This window comes from Pelophylax lessonae (assembly GCF_965119305.1).
Source record: "Pelophylax lessonae genome assembly, chromosome: 12".
NCBI classification, from domain to species: Eukaryota; Metazoa; Chordata; class Amphibia; order Anura; family Ranidae; genus Pelophylax; species Pelophylax lessonae.
In genome coordinates, this window is record NC_138779.1 from 18,357,147 (window position 1) to 18,380,990 (window position 23,844).

Genomic DNA, 23,844 nt, shown 5'->3' on the forward strand with positions numbered 1-23,844 from the left:
AGACAATGTTCCAGTTCAGCAGTTTGGCTCGACTGAAGAGACCTCAACCCTCAAAACATGTTAGCCTTCGGATGCTACGAGGGCTTCCTACACCACTGGCTGAGGACTGCGGATCTTGAGGTGGTCTTGTTGGCATCGTTGTATATGCCTATGCTTTCTAAGAGTTTTTAAGTAGATAACTTTGTACCTTTCAATAAAAAAAGGTTATGTTGGTAATGCACTCGGTCGGTGCGTTGTGGTTTTCAGTTGAGCGGGTAGCCAGAAATGGTGTAGCTCCTGCTCTACTGTCCGGCACCAGCTCACAGAGGCTTTGTAACTGCTACGTATTTTATTATTGGATTTAAAGGAAGGATTTATAAATATTAAGAGGTTTTAAAAAAAAAAAGTTGAAAATGCTGTACCTGGAGATGCAATTTAATGTACAGGTCTGCTAAATGTAGCATGAATGTAAGGCTATGCTGTAACTATCAGCATACCAGAAACTGAATTTCTGCCCAGGTTTATTCAATAAGGCGAAATGCAGTAACAAACCAATATGATTTTTTTTTTTTAAGAGACTTTTTTACGGTAAAGCCCAATTTGTACTTCCTTTTTAGGCCCCTTTCACACTTTTGCGACTTGTCTTGCAATTTGGGACTGCAAAGTCGTACTCCATGATTTCCAATCTGTACCATTCATATCTGTACGACTTCAAGTTGCAACTTCAAAGTAGTCCCTGCTCTACTTTGAGTGTAGACTTTATACTTGCCGCGAAGAAGGAGCATGGCTGCCCTCCCCCAGGCAGCAAGCACGCTCGGAAACGCGTCGCATGCAGATGACATCATCCAGGTTCGACTATCCACAGCCTCGCTGTCAAGCAAATACACCGAGCCTATTTCCTGGTTCTAACCTTGCCGTACAAGCCGGCTACGGCGAAAGGATTTCGGCTCCAGCAGGACGGATGTCCATGACCAGATGATGTACACTTCTCCACACTGGAACCTTGTTTTATGGGCATGAATATATGCTTACTAACGTGAGTGCATAATTTTATTCATTTAACCTGTTGCATAAAGTCTACACTTAGAAGTGCCTCTGTTTGTCTTTGTTTTAGCCCTGTGGAACCCCTGGCTTTGGTTTCTGGATGGCTGCCCTACATGGTGGACTTTTTCTCCCCCTGTGCCTTTATTGACTTTTAACTCTATGGACTTTTGGTTCAATATGTGATCAAGCGCCTGTTAACATTGTGTATTCCTGCTCTACTTTGGGCTGATTTTAATGCGTTTTGAGGTCCAAAGACATAGGCATTGCTTCAAGTCCAGTCAAAATTGCGTGACTTATAGGTCGCATAAGGCCCCTTTCACACTTATGTGACCTAAAAGTCACGCAATATTACCGCGATTTAGGCTGGACTTGAAGCAATGCCTATGTCTTTGGACCTCAAAACGCATTAAAATCAGCCCGAAGTAGAGCAGGGGGACTACTTTGAAGTTGCAACTTGAAGTCGTACGGATATGAAGGGTAATCATGGAGTACAACTTGTCATGCGACTTTGCAGTGCCAAATGGCAGAACAAGTCGCACAAGTGTGAAACGGGCCTCAAAGTGAAATAAAAGCATTGCTGGAGCTGTAAAAATAAAAGCTTTTATGTATTTTCTTTTTCCCATAAAGAAAGCTCCAGCACAAAGTCTGAGCTGGGCTGCTTCCTGTGTAGCAGCCGGTCATGCCTCCCTGGCTTCCCCCCCACTGAGTCACCCCTACAGCACTAAAACCAGAAGGGAATGTGAGTGCCGTGGCGGTGACTCGGTGGGCGGCATGCAAGGAATAAAGGTGGAAAAAAAAATACTTTCGAAGGGTTAATTTTCACAACACCTATAATGTTTCTATTTAGCTTTAAAGCCTATCTAAACGTAAGAAAATGTAATGTATTACAGCTTACCAGTACTTGAAGGTGGTGGCTAAATTTTTTTTCAGGCTTTTTTCCTCTTTATTTCCAACTGGATATCTTGCAAATGGCACACTTCCTGTCCCTGGGTGGCTACACTCACTCCACTGTATCTATGGAAGGAGCCATGGTTGTCACCTAGACTGAACTTCAAACATATGTCTGTTTTTGTTCATCTCTATTACTACAAGTGACAGGATCAGTAGTTTAACCCCTTAACACCTAAAGGTCAAATCAAATGCAAATGCCTAAGCACAGTTTTGCAACTTTGACACATGTTCGTAAAACAGTACAATCATCACAACTACTTAGTGCATCCAGGTTGATTATACCATGTTTTTTTTTTTTTTTTTTCAGGACAAATTGGGTTTTTATTTGGTGGTAAATAGTAATGGATATCTTCTGATTTTTTTTTATTTTTTAATTAACAGTAAACTGGTAAAAAAGTAAAAAAAAAAAAAACTTTTTTTTAATGTAGCTGTAAATTTCTTCTTAGTACCGTAACTTACCACCAAAGAACAACCCCAAAAATAAATTCTCCAGCTCCTGATGATCACAGCGATACCACATAGGTGTATGTTATTTGTACCCGTAGTACTGCCCAGAAACAATAGTGCACATTTTGCTGTTTTTTTTTTTGTCCTACCTAAAACACAGATATTAATTAAAAAAAAGAAAAAAAAATCCTGCCTAAAATATACTGACCCCTGACCTTTGACCTATATCAAACCTTTGTCTACATTTTTTTTTATGTATTTTTTTTTTTCTCTGCAAGGAGAGAGATACAATGTATCCTTCCTCTCCATTCATAGAGAGAAACACAGGGGTGGGCATCACTGTGGTAGCCAATCAGAGGCTATCGCAGCGATCAGGTGACATGGAATTGGGAGTGTCTGAACCCATTTGTTCATACAGGACCTGGGGCTCTCAGTGACACCCCCAGTCTCTGTGCTGGGAGCGTGCTCCTAGCACAAAGGGAGGTATGCAGCCCCACGGAAAAAAGCCCAGTGCAGTGGGGCTGCACATATATATATATATATATATATATATATATATATATATATATATATATATACACGTTACATTGGCATTAAAGGGATTCAACAAAATTGATTAGAATATCTGTGCTTTCTTTTCAACACAAGGACACTGCATTTCTGGCAAGATCAACAGATACAGTGAGGGGAAAAACTATGTGATTCCCCGGCTGATTTTGTACGTTTGCCCACTGACAAAGAAACGATCAGTCTATAATTTTTTTAATGGTCGGTTTAATTTACCAGTGAGAGACAGAATAACAAAAATATCCAGAAAAATGCGTTTCATGAAAGTTATAAATAGATTTGCATTTTAATGAGTGAAGTAAGTAAAGTGAAGTTTTTGACATGAATTAGTACTTGGTGGCAAAACCCTTGTTGGCAATCAAGAGGTCAGACATTTCTTATGTAAACAATCATATAGTGACCAGTGCAAAAAAAGTGCTATGTGCAATATAGGTGATCAATAGATACTTTATTGTGGCCTCCTTTGAAAGAGGAAACTGACATCCGTGGTGAATATTACAGAACACTATGCAGTGTAAAGTGAGAGAGAAAAAACGCCTGTGGCGCGTGTTAGGAGTGAGAAGTGCTAATACCGTGGGTAAAGCACTTACCAAAAAGTCCTCTCCCTTCTCACTCTAATATACTGTGTCTCCCTTCTCCTGATGCCTGTGAGAGCTGGTTGTTCCGTGCATACAGTTGCGCTTGCATCTATGGAGTCAGTATACAAAAGACCAAGAGAGCTTCCATTGCGTAGTATAGTACATTATTGAGGGAAAAAATAGCATCGACTCACTGTTAGGAAGTTCACCGTCAGCTTGTTTGGTGTGTCTCCAGTGTTCGGCCGCGCGGTACTTCCGCGTTCCACCGGCCGGAGCCACCTAACCGGAAGTGACGTTGACGCTGCTTTGCCGCTCTACGCGTTTCGTCACTGCGACGTCATCTGGGGCGGTACTAGGCCACGTACTCCCGGAGCTTATATCGGCCTGCGTATCCTAGCGACCATTATGTGTACCTCCGCCATCTTGGTACCCTCACGCGAGTCATACCGGCGGCCATCTTGGTATCTTTGGATATAATGGTCCGCAAATACCGGATACCAGGTGTATTTGTTTACATCACGTGAACTTCCTTATACAGCGGTCCCCACATATTAATGCATACATCTCATAAACATAAAGTGACAGTGTTTAGTGAAAAACGTGCCTTAAGAGTGCTGAGAGATGAGCCGCGTGGGTGATCCGCTTTTTTTATAGAGAGATTGTAAAATGTTAAACTTTTATTGTGAACACATTAAATTTAAAAATTAAAAATTAAAATGAGGATAAAAATTAAAATATATATATATAAAAATATATAAAAATATATAAAAAATATATATAGGAATACTCGATGGGAGGGACATATCGAGTATGTAAATTCCAAATAGATCCATAGAGGGTATAAAAACCATACTATCTAAATGGGACTGGGCCCAACATCATGGCCTCAAGTTCCATTAATGGAGGAGAGGAGTTAGGTAATGTGTGTGGAGGAGGAGCCATAATGTTTGAGTTGGGGGAAAGAATTACAGACTTATTATTGTGTTGGAGCAACCATTGCGGAGGGATAAAAAATCAGCATAAAATTAGAAAAACAAGAGAAAAAAATCGGTGTAACGCTTGAGTTCGGATGCTTTAACATACCTTAGACTGTGAAACCCATAAAAACCCAATCTAAAAATTGTGGTGAAGATGTAAAAATATATAAAATATAAAAATGCATGGGGTCACATGTCTAAAACTGCATAAACTGCATAAAAACGCATAAACTGCATGGGAACCATGTCCCTTCTAGAACTTTAAAAATTGTAAGGTCACAAAAACAGGAGGATCATAAACGAAGGAGGGTCATAAAAGAAGTGCTGGATATTAGATGTTCCTAAAAATATTAAAAGCCATAAAAGACCATGGTGTTAAAAGTCAGTGATAAAACAGTTTAGATCGATGTCTATATTAAGGCCTTCAGGCTGAAGTGATTGCAATAAATATATCCACTTTGTCTCATTGCGGGATACATTGATTTTCTTGTTGCTGCCCCTCCAGTCATTCTTGATTTTGTCAATTGCATAAAAAGTCATGACTGAGGGGTCTTTTGCATGGGCTATCTTAAAGTGACGTGACAAGCTATGTTTGTCGAAGCCCTTCTTTATATTTTTCACATGTTCCCTTATCCTTACAAACAATGGACGGGTGGTTCGACCCACATACTGCAGTTTGCACGGACATTCCACCACATATGTCACATGTGTGCTAGTGCATGTGATGGTTTCATTAATTTTGTATTGCCTTCCTGTTGATGTGGACTGGAAAACGGTTTTTCTTCTTTCTTGCGCTCTGTTTGTTCTGCATGGTAAACATTTCCTACACCGAAAAAAGCCTTTTAGATTTGTTGGAAGTTGTACTTGTTTGGGGGGGTCTATCACATTATGCACCAGTCTATTTCTGAGCGTGGGTGCTCTTCTGTATATGAAGTTTGGCTGGTTTGGTAATATTTTCTTCAATGTCTTGTCTGCTTTCAAAATAGGCCAGTGCTTTTTTATTATCTTCTCTAGTGCTTTATGTTGCCTGTTGTATCCTGTAAAAAAAGCAAATTCCATGTTCTTATATTTGTCTCTTTTTGGACCATTCTCTTGTATCATTTCCTCTCTCTTCATGCTCATTACTTTTTTCTTTATATTAAGCAGTTCTTTTTTCTTGTACCCCTTTTCCATAAATCTTTCGATAAGCATGTCTGCTTGTATGTTGAAGTCCTCGGGGTTGCTACAATTCCTTCTTATTCGCATTAGTTGGCCCTTTGGAATGTTGCCAAGCCATTTTGGGTGGTGGCAGCTTGTTTTTGGTATGTATCCATTTCTGTCTGTCGTTTTGAAAAAAGTCTTGCTTGCCAATATTCCATCCTGTTTGAAGACCTCAATATCAAGAAATGCGATTTTTTGTGCATGCCAACTTCCCGAGAAGGTAATACCATAGGCATTGTTGTTAATTTCATTGAAAAAATGCTGTAGAGACTCAATATCCCCTTTCCAGATGAGTACAATATCATCTATATACCTCCGGTAGTATCCAATATTAGGCCTTGGTATACTGTAGATTTGTTCTTCTTCCCATTTTTGCATGAAAATGTTCGCCACGCTCGGTGCATATTTTGCCCCCATGGCCACGCCTTTAACTTGTGTATAGTACTTTCCTTTGTGCCAAAAGTAGTTGGAGTTCATGGCTATCCCTAGTCCTTCCAAGATGAAATTGATCTGTTCCTCCCTCATTTCCGTACTGCTATGTAGTGCCCACTCTACTGCTTCTAGACCATCCTTCTGGACAATATTTGTATAGAGTGAATTCACATCGATAGTGACTAATAAATCCTCTTCTGCAATCTCAATGTTTTGAATCTCTGATAGAAACTGTTTGCTGTCCCTTAGGTAGGACTTCCCCAAGGGCACTAAAGGTTGCAGATACTTGTCCAGGTATTCGCCAAGTCTGGAATGCAGGGAATTGATGCCGCTGATTATGGGCCTACCTGGTGGTTTCTTATCATCTTTATGGACTTTGGGTACATAGTACATGACCGGGGTCCTAGGTGCTTCTGGACAGAGGTATTTTGCTTCTTTCTTGTTCAGAATACCCATTTCTTTGCCTTTTTCCACGTATTTATGTAGTGTTTTCTCATAGTTTTTCTTGGGGTTTCCTCTCATTTTGATGTAGGTGTCTTCTTTGCTTAATAGGTTTTCCATTTCCTCCTCATAGTCTTTCTTGTTTAAAATCACTAGTCCTCCTCCTTTATCTGCTGGTCTGATGACCACACCTTTTTTCTTTTCCAGCTTTTTTATGGTTTCCCAAATGTTTTTCTCTTTCTTGTTTTTTATCTTGAGTGCTCTTATTTCCTCTTCTACCATTCGTTTGAATACTTCCAGATTTTCATTCTGGATATTCTTAGGGTTAGTGGTTGAGCGATTCTTCAAGTTAGTGTGTCTGTATGGTGTGTCATTTACACTTGTTTGTTGATTTTTCTTAAGGGCAAAGAATTTCTTAATGTTGAGCTTCCTTACGTATTTTTGAAGGTCAATATATGCCTCGAATTTGTCCAGATTCTTATCTGGTGCGTACTTAAGACCTAGGTCCAATATTTTCAACTCCTCCTCATCAAAAACTGTGTTGCTTAGATTAAAAATTCCTGCTCCTAATGTTGTCTTCTTCTTTTTCTTTGTCCCTCCTCGTTTTCCTCTTGGTTTCCGTTTCTGTTTTCTTGATATCCCTGTGTGTCTTCTCTCCTCGCTCCATTGTTCCATCCTTGGTTCCAAGGGTTTCTTCTTTGTCCTCCCTGTGGGCCTTGGTTCCAGGTTTGGTGCCATCCGTTCTCTCTCTGTTGCCTCCATTGTCCTGGTGGGCGATATGGTCCTCCTCTCCCTCTTGGAACAAATGGAGCGAGGAGAGAAGACACACAGGGATATCAAGAAAACAGAAACGGAAACCAAGAGGAAAACGAGGAGGGACAAAGAAAAAGAAGAAGACAACATTAGGAGCAGGAATTTTTAATCTAAGCAACACAGTTTTTGATGAGGAGGAGTTGAAAATATTGGACCTAGGTCTTAAGTACGCACCAGATAAGAATCTGGACAAATTCGAGGCATATATTGACCTTCAAAAATACGTAAGGAAGCTCAACATTAAGAAATTCTTTGCCCTTAAGAAAAATCAACAAACAAGTGTAAATGACACACCATACAGACACACTAACTTGAAGAATCGCTCAACCACTAACCCTAAGAATATCCAGAATGAAAATCTGGAAGTATTCAAACGAATGGTAGAAGAGGAAATAAGAGCACTCAAGATAAAAAACAAGAAAGAGAAAAACATTTGGGAAACCATAAAAAAGCTGGAAAAGAAAAAAGGTGTGGTCATCAGACCAGCAGATAAAGGAGGAGGACTAGTGATTTTAAACAAGAAAGACTATGAGGAGGAAATGGAAAACCTATTAAGCAAAGAAGACACCTACATCAAAATGAGAGGAAACCCCAAGAAAAACTATGAGAAAACACTACATAAATACGTGGAAAAAGGCAAAGAAATGGGTATTCTGAACAAGAAAGAAGCAAAATACCTCTGTCCAGAAGCACCTAGGACCCCGGTCATGTACTATGTACCCAAAGTCCATAAAGATGATAAGAAACCACCAGGTAGGCCCATAATCAGCGGCATCAATTCCCTGCATTCCAGACTTGGCGAATACCTGGACAAGTATCTGCAACCTTTAGTGCCCTTGGGGAAGTCCTACCTAAGGGACAGCAAACAGTTTCTATCAGAGATTCAAAACATTGAGATTGCAGAAGAGGATTTATTAGTCACTATCGATGTGAATTCACTCTATACAAATATTGTCCAGAAGGATGGTCTAGAAGCAGTAGAGTGGGCACTACATAGCAGTACGGAAATGAGGGAGGAACAGATCAATTTCATCTTGGAAGGACTAGGGATAGCCATGAACTCCAACTACTTTTGGCACAAAGGAAAGTACTATACACAAGTTAAAGGCGTGGCCATGGGGGCAAAATATGCACCGAGCGTGGCGAACATTTTCATGCAAAAATGGGAAGAAGAACAAATCTACAGTATACCAAGGCCTAATATTGGATACTACCGGAGGTATATAGATGATATTGTACTCATCTGGAAAGGGGATATTGAGTCTCTACAGCATTTTTTCAATGAAATTAACAACAATGCCTATGGTATTACCTTCTCGGGAAGTTGGCATGCACAAAAAATCGCATTTCTTGATATTGAGGTCTTCAAACAGGATGGAATATTGGCAAGCAAGACTTTTTTCAAAACGACAGACAGAAATGGATACATACCAAAAACAAGCTGCCACCACCCAAAATGGCTTGGCAACATTCCAAAGGGCCAACTAATGCGAATAAGAAGGAATTGTAGCAACCCCGAGGACTTCAACATACAAGCAGACATGCTTATCGAAAGATTTATGGAAAAGGGGTACAAGAAAAAAGAACTGCTTAATATAAAGAAAAAAGTAATGAGCATGAAGAGAGAGGAAATGATACAAGAGAATGGTCCAAAAAGAGACAAATATAAGAACATGGAATTTGCTTTTTTTACAGGATACAACAGGCAACATAAAGCACTAGAGAAGATAATAAAAAAGCACTGGCCTATTTTGAAAGCAGACAAGACATTGAAGAAAATATTACCAAACCAGCCAAACTTCATATACAGAAGAGCACCCACGCTCAGAAATAGACTGGTGCATAATGTGATAGACCCCCCCAAACAAGTACAACTTCCAACAAATCTAAAAGGCTTTTTTCGGTGTAGGAAATGTTTACCATGCAGAACAAACAGAGCGCAAGAAAGAAGAAAAACCGTTTTCCAGTCCACATCAACAGGAAGGCAATACAAAATTAATGAAACCATCACATGCACTAGCACACATGTGACATATGTGGTGGAATGTCCGTGCAAACTGCAGTATGTGGGTCGAACCACCCGTCCATTGTTTGTAAGGATAAGGGAACATGTGAAAAATATAAAGAAGGGCTTCGACAAACATAGCTTGTCACGTCACTTTAAGATAGCCCATGCAAAAGACCCCTCAGTCATGACTTTTTATGCAATTGACAAAATCAAGAATGACTGGAGGGGCAGCAACAAGAAAATCAATGTATCCCGCAATGAGACAAAGTGGATATATTTATTGCAATCACTTCAGCCTGAAGGCCTTAATATAGACATCGATCTAAACTGTTTTATCACTGACTTTTAACACCATGGTCTTTTATGGCTTTTAATATTTTTAGGAACATCTAATATCCAGCACTTCTTTTATGACCCTCCTTCGTTTATGATCCTCCTGTTTTTGTGACCTTACAATTTTTAAAGTTCTAGAAGGGACATGGTTCCCATGCAGTTTATGCGTTTTTATGCAGTTTATGCAGTTTTAGACATGTGACCCCATGCATTTTTATATTTTATATATTTTTACATCTTCACCACAATTTTTAGATTGGGTTTTTATGGGTTTCACAGTCTAAGGTATGTTAAAGCATCCGAACTCAAGCGTTACACCGATTTTTTTCTCTTGTTTTTCTAATTTTATGCTGATTTTTTATCCCTCCGCAATGGTTGCTCCAACACAATAATAAGTCTGTAATTCTTTCCCCCAACTCAAACATTATGGCTCCTCCTCCACACACATTACCTAACTCCTCTCCTCCATTAATGGAACTTGAGGCCATGATGTTGGGCCCAGTCCCATTTAGATAGTATGGTTTTTATACCCTCTATGGATCTATTTGGAATTTACATACTCGATATGTCCCTCCCATCGAGTATTCCTATATATATTTTTTATATATTTTTATATATTTTTATATATATATATTTTAATTTTTATCCTCATTTTAATTTTTAATTTTTAAATTTAATGTGTTCACAATAAAAGTTTAACATTTTACAATCTCTCTATAAAAAAAGCGGATCACCCACGCGGCTCATCTCTCAGCACTCTTAAGGCACGTTTTTCACTAAACACTGTCACTTTATGTTTATGAGATGTATGCATTAATATGTGGGGACCGCTGTATAAGGAAGTTCACGTGATGTAAACAAATACACCTGGTATCCGGTATTTGCGGACCATTATATCCAAAGATACCAAGATGGCCGCCGGTATGACTCGCGTGAGGGTACCAAGATGGCGGAGGTACACATAATGGTCGCTAGGATACGCAGGCCGATATAAGCTCCGGGAGTACGTGGCCTAGTACCGCCCCAGATGACGTCGCAGTGACGAAACGCGTAGAGCGGCAAAGCAGCGTCAACGTCACTTCCGGTTAGGTGGCTCCGGCCGGTGGAACGCGGAAGTACCGCGCGGCCGAACACTGGAGACACACCAAACAAGCTGACGGTGAACTTCCTAACAGTGAGTCGATGCTATTTTTTCCCTCAATAATGTACTATACTACGCAATGGAAGCTCTCTTGGTCTTTTGTATACTGACTCCATAGATGCAAGCGCAACTGTATGCACGGAACAACCAGCTCTCACAGGCATCAGGAGAAGGGAGACACAGTATATTAGAGTGAGAAGGGAGAGGACTTTTTGGTAAGTGCTTTACCCACGGTATTAGCACTTCTCACTCCTAACACGCGCCACAGGCGTTTTTTCTCTCTCACTTTACACTGCATAGTGTTCTGTAATATTCACCACGGATGTCAGTTTCCTCTTTCAAAGGAGGCCACAATAAAGTATCTATTGATCACCTATATTGCACATAGCACTTTTTTTGCACTGGTCACTATATGATTGTTTACATCCGATGAGTGACACATACACGGTACAATCCAATTGATACACGATTACTACCGTTTATAATTTTATAATTTTAATTTAATCTAATTTTAAATCTGCACTATATTGCACATTTAATATTTCACCAATAAGCACTGTGCACTTTCATCTTTTGGATCATATACAACGAAGTAATTCGCTGTGCAAGGTGGTAGCGCCCCACACCAACACCTCCCATAAACCCCCACATTTCTTTACCCTTGTGGTAAGTTGGAGGCAGCATAACCATCTGATCCCCACACTCTGCATTTAAAACTGTTGATTCAGTGCTTGTGTTGCTATCCATAGCGCGGGTGCACCCCAAACCTCTTTTTTACTAGACATTTCTTATAGTTGGCCACCACGATTGCACACATCTCAGGAGGGATTTCGTCCCACTCCTCTTTGCAGATCCTCTCCAAGTCATTAAGGTTTCGAGGCTGACGTTTGGTAACTTGAACCTTCAGCTCCCTCCACATATTTTCTATGGGATTAAGGTCTGGAGACTGGCTAGGCTACTCCAGGACCTTAATTTGCTTCTTCTTGAGCCACTCCTTTGTTACCTTGGCCGTGTATTTTGGGTCATTGTAATGCTGGAATACCCATCCACGACCCATTTTCAAGAAGGGAAGGAGGTTCTCACCCAAGATGACAGTACATGGCTTCGTCCATCGTCCCTTTGATGTGGTGAAGTTGTCCTGTTCCCTTAGCACAAAAAACACCCCCAAAGCAAAATGTTGCCACCTCCATGTTTGACAGTGGGGATGGCGTTCTAGGGGGTTACAGGCAGTAATCCTCCTCCTCCAAACACATTCTCCTCTGAATTAGCAAACTTCAGACAGGCCTGTACATGTGCTTTTTTGAGCAGGGGGACCTTGCTGGAGCTGCAGGATTGCAGTTCTTCATGGCGCAGTGTGTTACCAATTGTTTTTCTTGGTGACTATGGTCCCAGCTGCCTTGAGATCATTGACAAGATTCTCCTGTGTCGTCCTGGGCTGATTCCTCACCGTTCTCATGATCATTGAAACTCTACGAGGCTAGATCTTGCACAGAGCCCCAGACCAAGGGAGATTGACAGTTATTTTGTGTTTCTTCAATTCGCGAATAATTGAACCAACTGTTGTCACTCTCTCACCAAGCTGCTTGGTGAAGGTCTTGTAGCCCATTCCAGCCTTGTGTAGGTCTACAGTCTTCTCCCTGACATCCTTGGACAGCTCTTTGGTCTTGACCATGGTGGAGAGATTGGAATCTGATTTATTGCTTCTGTGGACAGGTGTCTTTTATACAGGTAACAAGCTGAGATTAGGAGCGCTGCCTTTAGGAGAGTGCTCCTAGAAGACAATAGAAGACAACTGGGAGCCAGAAATCTTGCTGATTGATAGGGGATCAAATACTTATTTCACTCATTAGAACATAAACAAAAATATCCAGAAAAACGTATTTCAAAAAAGTTATAAATTGATTTGTGTTTTGTCTCTCAATGTTAAAATAAACTGACCGTTAAAATTATAGACTGATCATTTCTTTGTCAGTGGGCAAACGTACAAAATCAGCAGGGGATCAAATTCTCCCCCCCCCCCCCTTACTGTATATTCTGTACTTGCTGAAAATGCTCTTAACCTGAAAAAAAAACTGATGCAGCCACATCTATAGGCTGGTAAGCTGCAAAATATTTCATTTTTTTGTTTTTAGTTACCGTATTTTCCGGCGTAGAAGACGACTTTTTACCCCAGGAAAATCTTCTCAAAAGTCGGGGGTCGTCTTATACGCCGAGTATACTATTTTCAAGGTACCTTCAAGAGAGATGCCCAGGAGATTGGAGCGATGCAGGGACTTTTTCTTCTGTTTTGGGCGAATGTACATTATCAGCGCCGGTCGCATGTTCAGGAAGTTATGGATACCGTAGCTGATCTCTGGCGGCGGAGTGATCTGACTGTCATGAACTCTATTGCTCAGGCGACGGGACTGCGGTATGTGGAGGTGACTCGCAGGGAGCGGGAGATTTAAAACGAATCCCGATGGCGGCGGGTAGCATGGCACTGGCAGCACACAGTGAGTAGGGACTATAATTGCATATTGTAATGTCTTAAGTACCGCACTGTAGAATCCTCAAAGTGCCTTATGATGATTAGCATTAGGATTTTCAGTCACACAGCGCACTAGCTGCTGCATGACTCTGTCACAGTGTGCTACATGGCTTTTGGGTGCTAACTTTGTTAATTTATAGCTGTACTGAATAATAGACTATAACAAAGTTTAGCAATAACAAAATCGGTACCCAAAAGCTATGTGGCACACTGTGACAGAGCCATGCAGCACCTAGTGTGCTGTTTGAATGGTTATCTCACTTTCTTACAGTACCTTGGAGACATACGAGAGATCTGAGAAAATGTTTTTCAATGGTGTTGCCTTGCTTCGGAAGGGGGGTAGTCTTATATGGCGAGTATATCCCAAAAGCAATATTTTAACTTGAAAAGTAGGGGGTCGTCTTATACGCCGAAAAATACGGTATATATATATATATGCTTAGGAAACTACAGTTGGGCTTAAAACGGATATTGTAATGGGTTATTTCACTTTTCACATATTTGCTCTGTGCATTGCTTTACTGAACAAACTAGGAGTAATTGGACTTCTAAATCTGCTTTCTGATTGGTTGCTGTGGGTACAGTGTTGCACACCTCTGCATGTTGCCCTATAATGGTCTGCAGCCTTATCATTCAATGGTCTCTGAGCATTTACCTCCATAGTTAGGTTCTGCAGGTGGTAAATATTCTGTAACCCTTGTGATGTGAAATATTCGATGCAGTTTGGACACCCCAGTCCTGTCAAAAAACTGCAGAAACAAAAAGCGTGGAAAACAAAGCAGGATTAACGCAAACACACCACATGCTCTCAGTTATTGTCGACATAACAACAGGACATGAAGTGGATCAGGGTGATGTCACCCGAGAGCTTTTACAGTCAAGTCACTCTTTAGCAAAGAAATGTCTTTCAATCTGCTCACTGATTTGACAAATTCTGCGTCATCCTAGTGTGGAAGTCAATGGGAAGGGCTGGGACCCTCCTTTGGGGGGGACAGTAGCTGAAACTGATGACCAGAATAGCTCTCGTGTCATACCGCCCTCAGAATGTAACTATGCATAATATTTATATCACTTAACAGCGTGAGAATAACCCCTTTCCATAATACCTTGAAAATTACTGCATTTTAAACGAGGAAAGGCTACAGCGGGGACTGGTCCCAGGCTAGTAAGTGATGGAGCAGTTGAGCCCTGGAGACTCCAACTTGACAAGTAAAAAGTTGTTACCCGCTAGCTAGGACTGCATCTCCCTCAGTGTTCTAGAAGAGAAATGGTTCACTGGCTTCTAGTCATCTGAGCACTGGGCGTCCCTGGGGATAGTTTTTTTTTTTTTGCTCTTTTAAAAATTGGAGGAGATGTTGAATAGCCCTCCTTCTTCTATATCTCAGGGATTCCAGCAGTAAGATTGCCACACCTGAATTTGGCATTTCTAATCTCTACTTCATCTTGGACATCATGAAGTAGCGATCCATGGTGGAGATTACACAACCAGGTTATGGCATACAGATCTTACTGCTGCAATCCACAAGATACACGTCAGACCCCTTCATTCAGTACATACAAGCAATAGTACCTGACAAACTTCCATTCTTTTACTAGTATGGGCCTAGTTATAAGTGATAACATACTGCGGGTAAAATAACTATTGAACGCGTCACTATTTTTCTAGGAAAAACAAGGTTTTTGTAAGATCATACCGTAAAATCTTTTTCTCTGAAGTCCATTGACAGACGCAGCCTCCATCTTCATTAGCCATTGGGTTATGCTGCCCCCTGCAGGAGTAGTTCTAGGCAGGAAAAGTGCTGTCCCCACAGGCATAACCCACACACCAGTTTAGTTATAAGCAGTGAAGAAGGGACAAAAAAACCATCTCCATATCAGTGGGGCGGGTGTTGCGTCTGTCAATGGACTTCAGAGAAAAAGATTTTACGGTAAGATCTTACAAAAATCTTGTTTTCTCTATCGCCCATTGACAGACGCAGCCTCCATCTTCATTAGCCATTGGGACGTCCCAAAGCAGTGTAGGTATGAGGGGTAGGAAGAACGCAACCAGATAGTAACAAACTTCAAAGGCTAAACTTAGCCAACTGGGTAAAATGAAACTTAACCAAAACAAAAAGGAGCTCACCCAGGCGAAAAAAACCCTAAGAGAAACAGAAAATTCTCTTACGAAACAGCAGCCTGCAAAATCTTGTGGCCAAAAGAGGCATCCGAAGATGCCAACAAATCCACCTTGTAGAATTTAGTTAAAGTGTGCACAGACGACAGTCACTGCCTTACAAACTTGTACAACAGGGGCCTGATGACGAAAAGCCCAAGAGGCTCTATGCGCTCTAGTAGAATGAGCCTTTAAGGGGAAAGGAGGAACCTGACCCTTGATTGAATAAGCCTGAACAACCGTCTGCCTGATCCATCTTGATACGGTCGCAGCAGATGCAGCCAAACTTTTCCGAAGTCCATCTGTAAGGACAAAGAGAGAGTCCAACTTCCTAAAGGACTCAGTAACCATCAGATAAACTCTTATCACCCGAACCACATCCAAAAGAGTGCAAGGCAATCTCCTTGGGATGTGTAGGCTTAGGACATAAGGAAGGCAACGCGATGTCTTCATTGAGATGAAAATCCGACACCACCTTGGGGAGGAAGGATGGATTAGGTTGGAGAACCACTTTATCTCTGTGGACCACCAAGTAAGGTGAACGGCAGGACAGCGCCGCCAATTCAGATACTCTGCGAGCATAAGAAATAGCCACAAGAAAGGCAACCTTCTGTGACAAGGAAAGCAGAGAGATTTCCCTAATATTCTCAAAAGGAGGTTTTTGAAGAACAGGCAAAACCAGATTGAGATCCCATAAAGGCAAAGGGGATCTCCTCGGAGGAGCCAGATGCTGTACCTCCTGAATAAAAGTGTGACTCAAGCTATAAGTAGCCAATGGACATTGGAAGTAAATAGCCAATGCCGAGACTTGGCCCTTTATAGTGCTCAAAGCCAACCGCTGCTCAACCCCTTTTTGTAAAAAGGCCAAAACTTGAGCTATAGAAAACAAGTGAGGGTGCAGCTGCAGCGATTCACACCATGAAATGTACGATTTCCACGTACGATGATAGATCTCCCTAGACATCGACTTCCTGGCCTTCAAAAGGGTAGGAATCACAGAGTCAGGAAGACCTCTATCCCTCAACACCTTGCTTTCAACAGCCAAGCCATTAAAGCCAGCGACCGTAAAGCAGTATGGAAGATCGGTCCCTGAGACAGCAGATCTTCTCTCAGAGTAAGGCCTCCATGGAGGATCTATGACCTATGATTTTTACCAGGTCTGCGTACCAAGACCGCTGAGGCCAGTCTGGTGCCACCAGAAGGACTGGAATGCCTTCCACTGCCACCCAATGAAGAAACCTTGGCAGGAGTACGAGCGGAGGGAAGGCATAAATCAGCTGATACTGGCTCCAAGGAGCCACTAGAGCGGCTGTGGCATTGGCCAGAGGATCCCGAGACCTGGCCACAAACTGCTGGAATTTTCTGTTGAGGCGAGACGCAAACAGATCCACCTCTGGAGTCCCCCACCAAACACACAGGAAATGAAACACAACCGGATGAAGGGACCATTCCCCTTGATCCAGCACCTTGACAACTCAGGTAATCCGCTTGCCAATTCTCCACACCCAGGATGTGGACTGTGGAAAGAGCCAGAACATTGTCTTCTGCCCATACCAGAATCTCAGCCACCTCCTTGGCCACCAGGACACTCTTGGTGCCCCCTTGATGATTCATGTAAGCCACAGCCGGGGCATTGTCTCATTGTATCTGAACAGGAGACCCCCATAGCTGGCTCGTCCAGTGAAACAGGCAAAGCTTGATCGCTCTGAGCTCCAAAATATTGATCAGCAAGGAAGACTTTTCTGTTGCCCAAGTCACCTGGGCACAGCACTCCACCCCAGCCCAATAGGCTGGCATCAGTAATGACCACCGTCCAGAACAACGGCAGGAAGGACTTGCCCTGGCACAAAGCAGGTGATTGGATCCACCAGGATAGAGCCGACTTTGCGAGATGGCTCAAACCAATCTTCTGGTCCGATGACTGAGAATCCCTGTTCCATTTTGCCAGCCTGAAGGGTCTGAACTGTAATTGAGATGTTGCCCAACCGATTCGAATGAGAGTCTGCTTGCAACAGGAGATCGTCCAGATATCCCAAAATTGAGATCCCTCTCTGACGTAACTGGGGCCAGGACCTTGGTTAAAAACTCTGGGTGCGAATGCGAGACCAAAGGTAAGGCCACAAATTGAAAGTGCTCCTCTTCCACCGCAAAGCAGAGGAATTGCTGATGTCCCTCGAATGTGGGAACGTGCAGATACACATCTTTGATATCAATGGAGGCCAGAAAATCCCCCTGATTCAAGTATACCACCACTGAGCGAATGGACTCCATTCAAAACTTCTGCACCCGCACAAAGTGGTTTAGAGCCTTGAGATCCAGGATTGGATGCACCTTGCCCTCCTTCATGGGCACCGTGAACAGGTTTGAATAGAAACCTTGAGAGCGTTCCTGCGGAGGGACCAGCATGATTACTCCTTGAGCCAGGAGATCCTGCACAGCTTTCCGAAGATCTTTCAAACGCTCTGGAGACAGGTGAAGATTTGACTGAAAAAACCTGTCCTCCGGCCGGGACCAGAATGCTCTCTTGTACCCTGAGAAAATCATTTTGCAAACCCATTTGCCTTGAACGAAGGAAGTTTAGGGTTCTTGAAAGAAGCGAAGACATCCCCCTACCCCAGAAACGGATGAGGGCGCCCCTTCATGCTGAAGAAGACTTGTCCACAGATCCGGGCTGACTGGCCTTGGACTTCTTCTCTAGACAGAAACAAAACCGGTTTGCTGAGCAGAGGGTGTGTGGGTTATGCTTGTGGGGACAGCCCCGTGGGCGTGGAGATTTAAATTTTACCTGCCTAGAACTACTCCTGCAGGGGGCAGCATAACCCAATGGCTAATGAAGATGGAGGCTGCGTCTGTCAATGGACGATAGAGAAAAATATTTCTGAAGGTGCTAGTGACATGAAATAATCACTATGTCGGTCACAACCCATGCAATCCATATATACAAAGACACCAAAACAAATAATTTCAGAAATTAAGTATAATAAAATGGAATGACACCGGTAAAAAGTATTAAACACATTAACTGAAATGTATTTAATACTTGGTACAAAATCCTTTGTTGGTAATGACAGCTTCAAGATGCCTCCTGTATGGAGAAACTAGTCACATGCATTGCTCGGGTGTGATTTTGGCCCATTCTTCCACAGTCTTCAAATCTTCAAGGTTTTGTGGGCCTCATCTCTGAACTTTAGTTTTTTCCATAAATTTTCTATTGGATTAAAGTCAGGTGATTAGCTAGGCCATTCTAGCAGCCTTATTTTCTTTCTTTGAAACCAATTGAGAGTTTCCTTGGCTTTGTGTTTGGGATCTCATTGTCTTGCTAAAATATCCATCCTTGTTTACACCTTCATCATCCTGGTAGATGACAGCAGATTTTTTTTATCAAGAATGCCTTGGTACATTTTTCCATTCATCCTTCCTTCAATGACACGAAGTTTCCCAGTACCGTATGCTGAAAAATAGCCCTACACCATGATGTTCCCACCTCAAAACTTCACAGTTGGTATGGGGGGTGTTTTTGGGGTGATGTGCCATTTGATCTCCAAACATGGTGTGTATTATGGCATTCAAAGAGTTAAATTTTGGTCTCCTCTGACTATATTCTCCAAGTATTTCACAGGCTTGTCTAAATGTTGTGCAGCAAACTTTAAATGAGCTTCAACATGCTTTTTCTTCAGCAATGGAGCCTTGCGTGGTGAGCGTGCATACCGTCCATGGCGGTTGAGTGCCTTCCTTATTGTTTTCTTTAAAACAATTGTACCTGCTAATTCCAGGTCTTTCTGAAGCTCTTGGACAACTCTTCTGATAATTATTTTCACTTCTCTGTGAGAAATCTTGTGAGGAGCCCCTGGTCGTGGCCGGTTTATGGTGAAATTATGTTCTTTCCACTTCTGGGTTATGGGATGGGATAATCCTGAAGTTTAGAAATCCTTCTGTAACCAATGCTATCAGTGTGTTTTGCAACAATAAGTTTGTGAAAGGCTCGAGAGAGAGCTTTTTGCTTTTACCCATCATGAGATGTTTCTTGCTTTGACACCTGTTTATAGGCCATCAAATGAGACTAAACCAGCTGATATTATTTGCACTGACAAGGGGCAGGATTGCTTCCTAATTACTGATAGACTTCAGCTGGTGTCTTGGCTTTCCATGCATTTTTTTGCACCTCCCATTCTTCAGGTGTTCAATACTTTTTCCCTGCCTCATTCCATTTTATTACATATAAGTTCATTTATGAACGTATTTCTTTTGGTTTCTTTGTATGTATGGATTGCATGGGTTGTTACCGACATGTGGTGAAAATTTCATGTCAATAGCACCTTTTAGATATAGATTTACCTAGAAAAAGGTTGACGTGTTCAATACTTATTTTACCCGCTGTTGGTGGCATCCATTTGTTCAATGTGACAAATATCAGACTGTGTGTGAAACCCTTCCCTGACCATCTCGGTTAGCATGCACACAATGTTTGGCTAAGTACCAGGATAATGGGATCTGTACTGTAAAGCAAATAGCAACTGTATGACTATATCAGACCCACCAACATGCTGACCACAAGATGCATCTGAGGATGACAAAACATATTTCCAAACTGGGTAGAAACTGGAAATAACTAAGATTTGCCTGTATATGAATGCCCAGGTAATGGTATCCATTGATTCAACCATCCAATGAACATGTACGGTGGGACTGGCTGAGCATACCCCTGAGCCAGCCTGCACCTGGGGTAGCTGTAGTGATTGGCTGAGACTATCAGTTCCCTTTGATTGGCCCAGGTGGTATCCACACACATTGTGGGTGGCCCATTGCTCCCTGTTTTAATACTAAATGAATAAGATGTTGATAATTTCTGGATACCACAAGGCCACGTGTTGTATTTTATTTTAATAATTTCTTGGTCAGCAAATTGTCAACCAGTCTCACCATATAAAGAAAAAGAGGATCCTATAGAAGGAAACTGAACTAGTCACTAATGGTAAAATGTCCCTCCGCCACACACTGAATGGGTCACAGTATTAGCACTGATCTTGGTTGTGTAATTTCCCCACCCTTTGAGTAACAGAACTTTCAGCCGAATTATATACAGCGACTCTAAAGAACCACCTAATACAGTCCTTAAGGGCACTAGATCCTAGCCCACAACTAAACATAGTTATCGTGAAAGTCCTGAATGAACTCCTGCATTTAGCTTCAAGATGGACTGATTTGAATGGTCTGACTGTAGGACAAGTAGGGCTGATTCAATCATACAGAAGTAGAGCTGCTGCCCATAGCAACCAACAATCTTATTTGAAATGTGAAATCTGGTCGGGTCCAGTTCCCTCTATCTGTATGTAATCTGGCTGAGGTGCTCTGGATTGGTTCCCAGAACTTACTGGTAGGTTAATTAGCATTCACAAGTATCCACATTTCCAATGGAAGGATTTGTGCTTTCCCTGGGACTTAGAAGCATTGAAATGGCACAAATGGCATCAGGCAGCATGCCGCTGAAGTCCCCTTTTGCTTTTGGCACTTCCAGTCCCCTTCCTCTTGGTTGTAAGTACATTTCATGCTGTTGCAGCCTGTACTGTGCATTATTGGTCCTCAGGTATAAAAAGTCTATGGCAACCAGACACATTAGGGGAGCTTTACTATAACTGGCGCACTGTGCATGGTAGCCAATGAGCTTCTAATATCAGCTTGTTCAATTAAACTTTGACAATGAAACCTGGAAGCTGATTGGTTTCTATGCAGAGCTGGACCAGATTTAGCATTCTCCGGTTTTAGGAAATCTACCCCATATTGTCTCCAAATTTTTAAGGCCACCTTTTAAAAGAAATATATATATATATATATATATATATACAGTGGGTACGGAAAGTATTCAGACCCCCTTAAATTTTTCACTCTTTGTTATATTGCAGCCATTTGCTAAAATAATTTAAGTTCATTCTTCTTCCTCATGAATGTACACATAGCACCCCATACTGACAGAAAAACACAGAATTGTTGACATTGTTGCAGATTTATTAAAAAAGAAAAACTGAAATATCACATGGTCCTAAGTATTCAGACCCTTTGCTGTGACACTCACTCACTATATTTAACTCAGGTGCTTTCCATTTCTTCTGATCATCCTTGAGATGGTTCTACACCTTCATTTGAGTCCAGCTGTGTTTGATTATACTGATTGGACTTGATTAGGAAAGCCACACACCTGTCTATATAAGACCTTCCAGATCACAATGCATGTCAGAGCAAATGAGAATCATGAGGTCAAAGGAACTACCTGAAGAGCTCAGAGTCAGAATTGTGGCAAGGCACAGATCTGGCCAAGGTTACAAAAAGATTTCTGCTGCCCTTAAGGTTCCTAAGAGCACAGTGGCCTCCATAATCCTCAAATGGAAGATGTTTGGGACGACCAGAACCCTTCCTAGAGCTGGCTGTCCGGCCAAACTGAGCTATCGGGGGAGAAGAGCCTTGGTGAGAGAGGTAAAGAAGAACCCAAAGATCACTGTGGCTGAGCTCCAGAGATGCAGTCAGGAGATGGGAGAAAGTTGTAGAAAGTCAACCATCACTGCAGCCCTCCACCAGTCGGGGCTTTATGGCAGAGTGGCCCGACGGAAGCCTCTCCTCAGTGTAAGACACATGAAAGCCTGCATGGAGTTTTCTAAAAAACACCTGAAGGACTCCAAGATGGTGAGAAATAAGATTCTCTGGTCTGATGAGACCAAAATAGAACTTTTTGGCCTTAATTCTAAGCGGTATGTGTGGAGAAAACCAGGCACTGCTCATCACCTGTCCAATACAGTCCCAACAGTGAAGCATGGTGGTGGCAGCATCATGCTGTGGGGGTGTTTTTCAGCTGCAGGGACAGGACGACTGGTTGCAATTGAGGGAAAGATGAATGCGGCCAAGTACAGGGATATCCTGGACAAAAACCTTCTCCAGAGTGCTCTGGACCTCAGACTGGGCCGAAGGTTTACCTTCCAACAAGACAATGACCCTAAGCACACAGCTAAAATAACGAAGGAGTGGCTTCACAACAACTCCGTGACTGTTCTTGAATGGCCCAGCCAGAGCCCTGACTTAAACCCAATTGAGCATCTCTGGAGAGACCTAAAAATGGCTGTCCACCAACGTTTACCATCCAACCTGACAGAACTGGAGAGGATCTGCAAGGAGGAATGGCAGAGGATCCCCAAATCCAGGTGTGAAAGACTTGTTGCGTCTTTCCCAAAAAGACTCCTGGCTGTATTAGATCAAAAGGGGGCTTCTACTAAATACTGAGCAAAGGGTCTGAATACTTAGGACCATGTGATATTTCAGTTTTTCTTTTTTAATAAATCTTCAACAATGTCAACAATTCTGTGTTTTTCTGTCAGTATGGGGTGCTATGTGTACATTCATGAGGAAGAAGAATGAACTTAAATGATTTTAGCAAATGGCTGCAATATAACAAAGAGTGAAAAATTTAAGGGGGTCTGAATACTTTCCGTAACCACTGTATATATATATATATATATGTGTGTGTTTTGCTTTCCATACTCATATGCAAAAAATAATACAACGGTGATTGGTGGATCAGCTCCACGACAACCAGCAATGCTGTGGCCCTTGTAGACACATTTTTTGCAGCCTCTGGTAGGGACATTCAGTTACAGGGCTGGAGGAAATTTCAATGAACTACAAGTGCTGCGCCATAACCACACTTGTGCTCCATTGAGTACTCGGAGTCCCTCTGCCAAGGTGACAGACTGGACTCATAGTTTTCCCATTCACAGATTCCTGCAAAGCCACACACTGCAGACTCCTACCATGCTTCATGTTACACACTAAAGCTGGCCTTTAAAAGAGTCCGGTTGCTACAGATGACCTGAATTCCCTGACACCACACTACAACCGACCTGCCAAGCTGACTGCAACATTGCCCTAGTTATCAAAGTTCCTCCCGTGTTGTGATGTCAGTAATGGTTGTGGAGTTAGTGAGCTTGTTACTCTAGTTAGAACACACATTACAACAATACATTTGAATAGGGTGTCATGCAGGGGCATAGGCCTCACAGAACAGTGATCAGGGTCCAGTAGACGTACCTGACTAAGCTGGGGTCTGCGTTGTATGGTGGTGGAGGAGTACAATGTGATCCTGACACCATAGACTGTGATGAATGAGCTCCATTCATTTCTCCGTTTGATTGCATGGAGTGGTTGTTCACCATCCCCGAACCTGCAGGTGATGTAAAAGAAGAATATATTGCTTATAGGAGAGGCATCA

At 42.1% G+C, this 23,844-nt stretch overlaps 1 protein-coding gene across 5 annotated transcripts in view; it reads right to left on the reverse strand.

The window, feature by feature from the left end:
* The window catches only part of TP73 (tumor protein p73), a gene marked incomplete at its 5' end in the record, with an annotated part of 321,522 nt that overhangs the window by 10,110 nt on the left and 287,568 nt on the right, over positions 1-23,844 (reverse strand). For all 5 annotated transcript variants that reach the window (XM_082273310.1, XM_082273309.1, XM_082273308.1 and 2 more), the window contains 2 exons: positions 14,094-14,187; positions 23,664-23,796. In XM_082273310.1, coding sequence (XP_082129436.1) covers positions 14,094-14,187; positions 23,664-23,796 — 227 coding nt within the window. The remainder of the gene's footprint in view (positions 1-14,093; positions 14,188-23,663; positions 23,797-23,844) is intronic.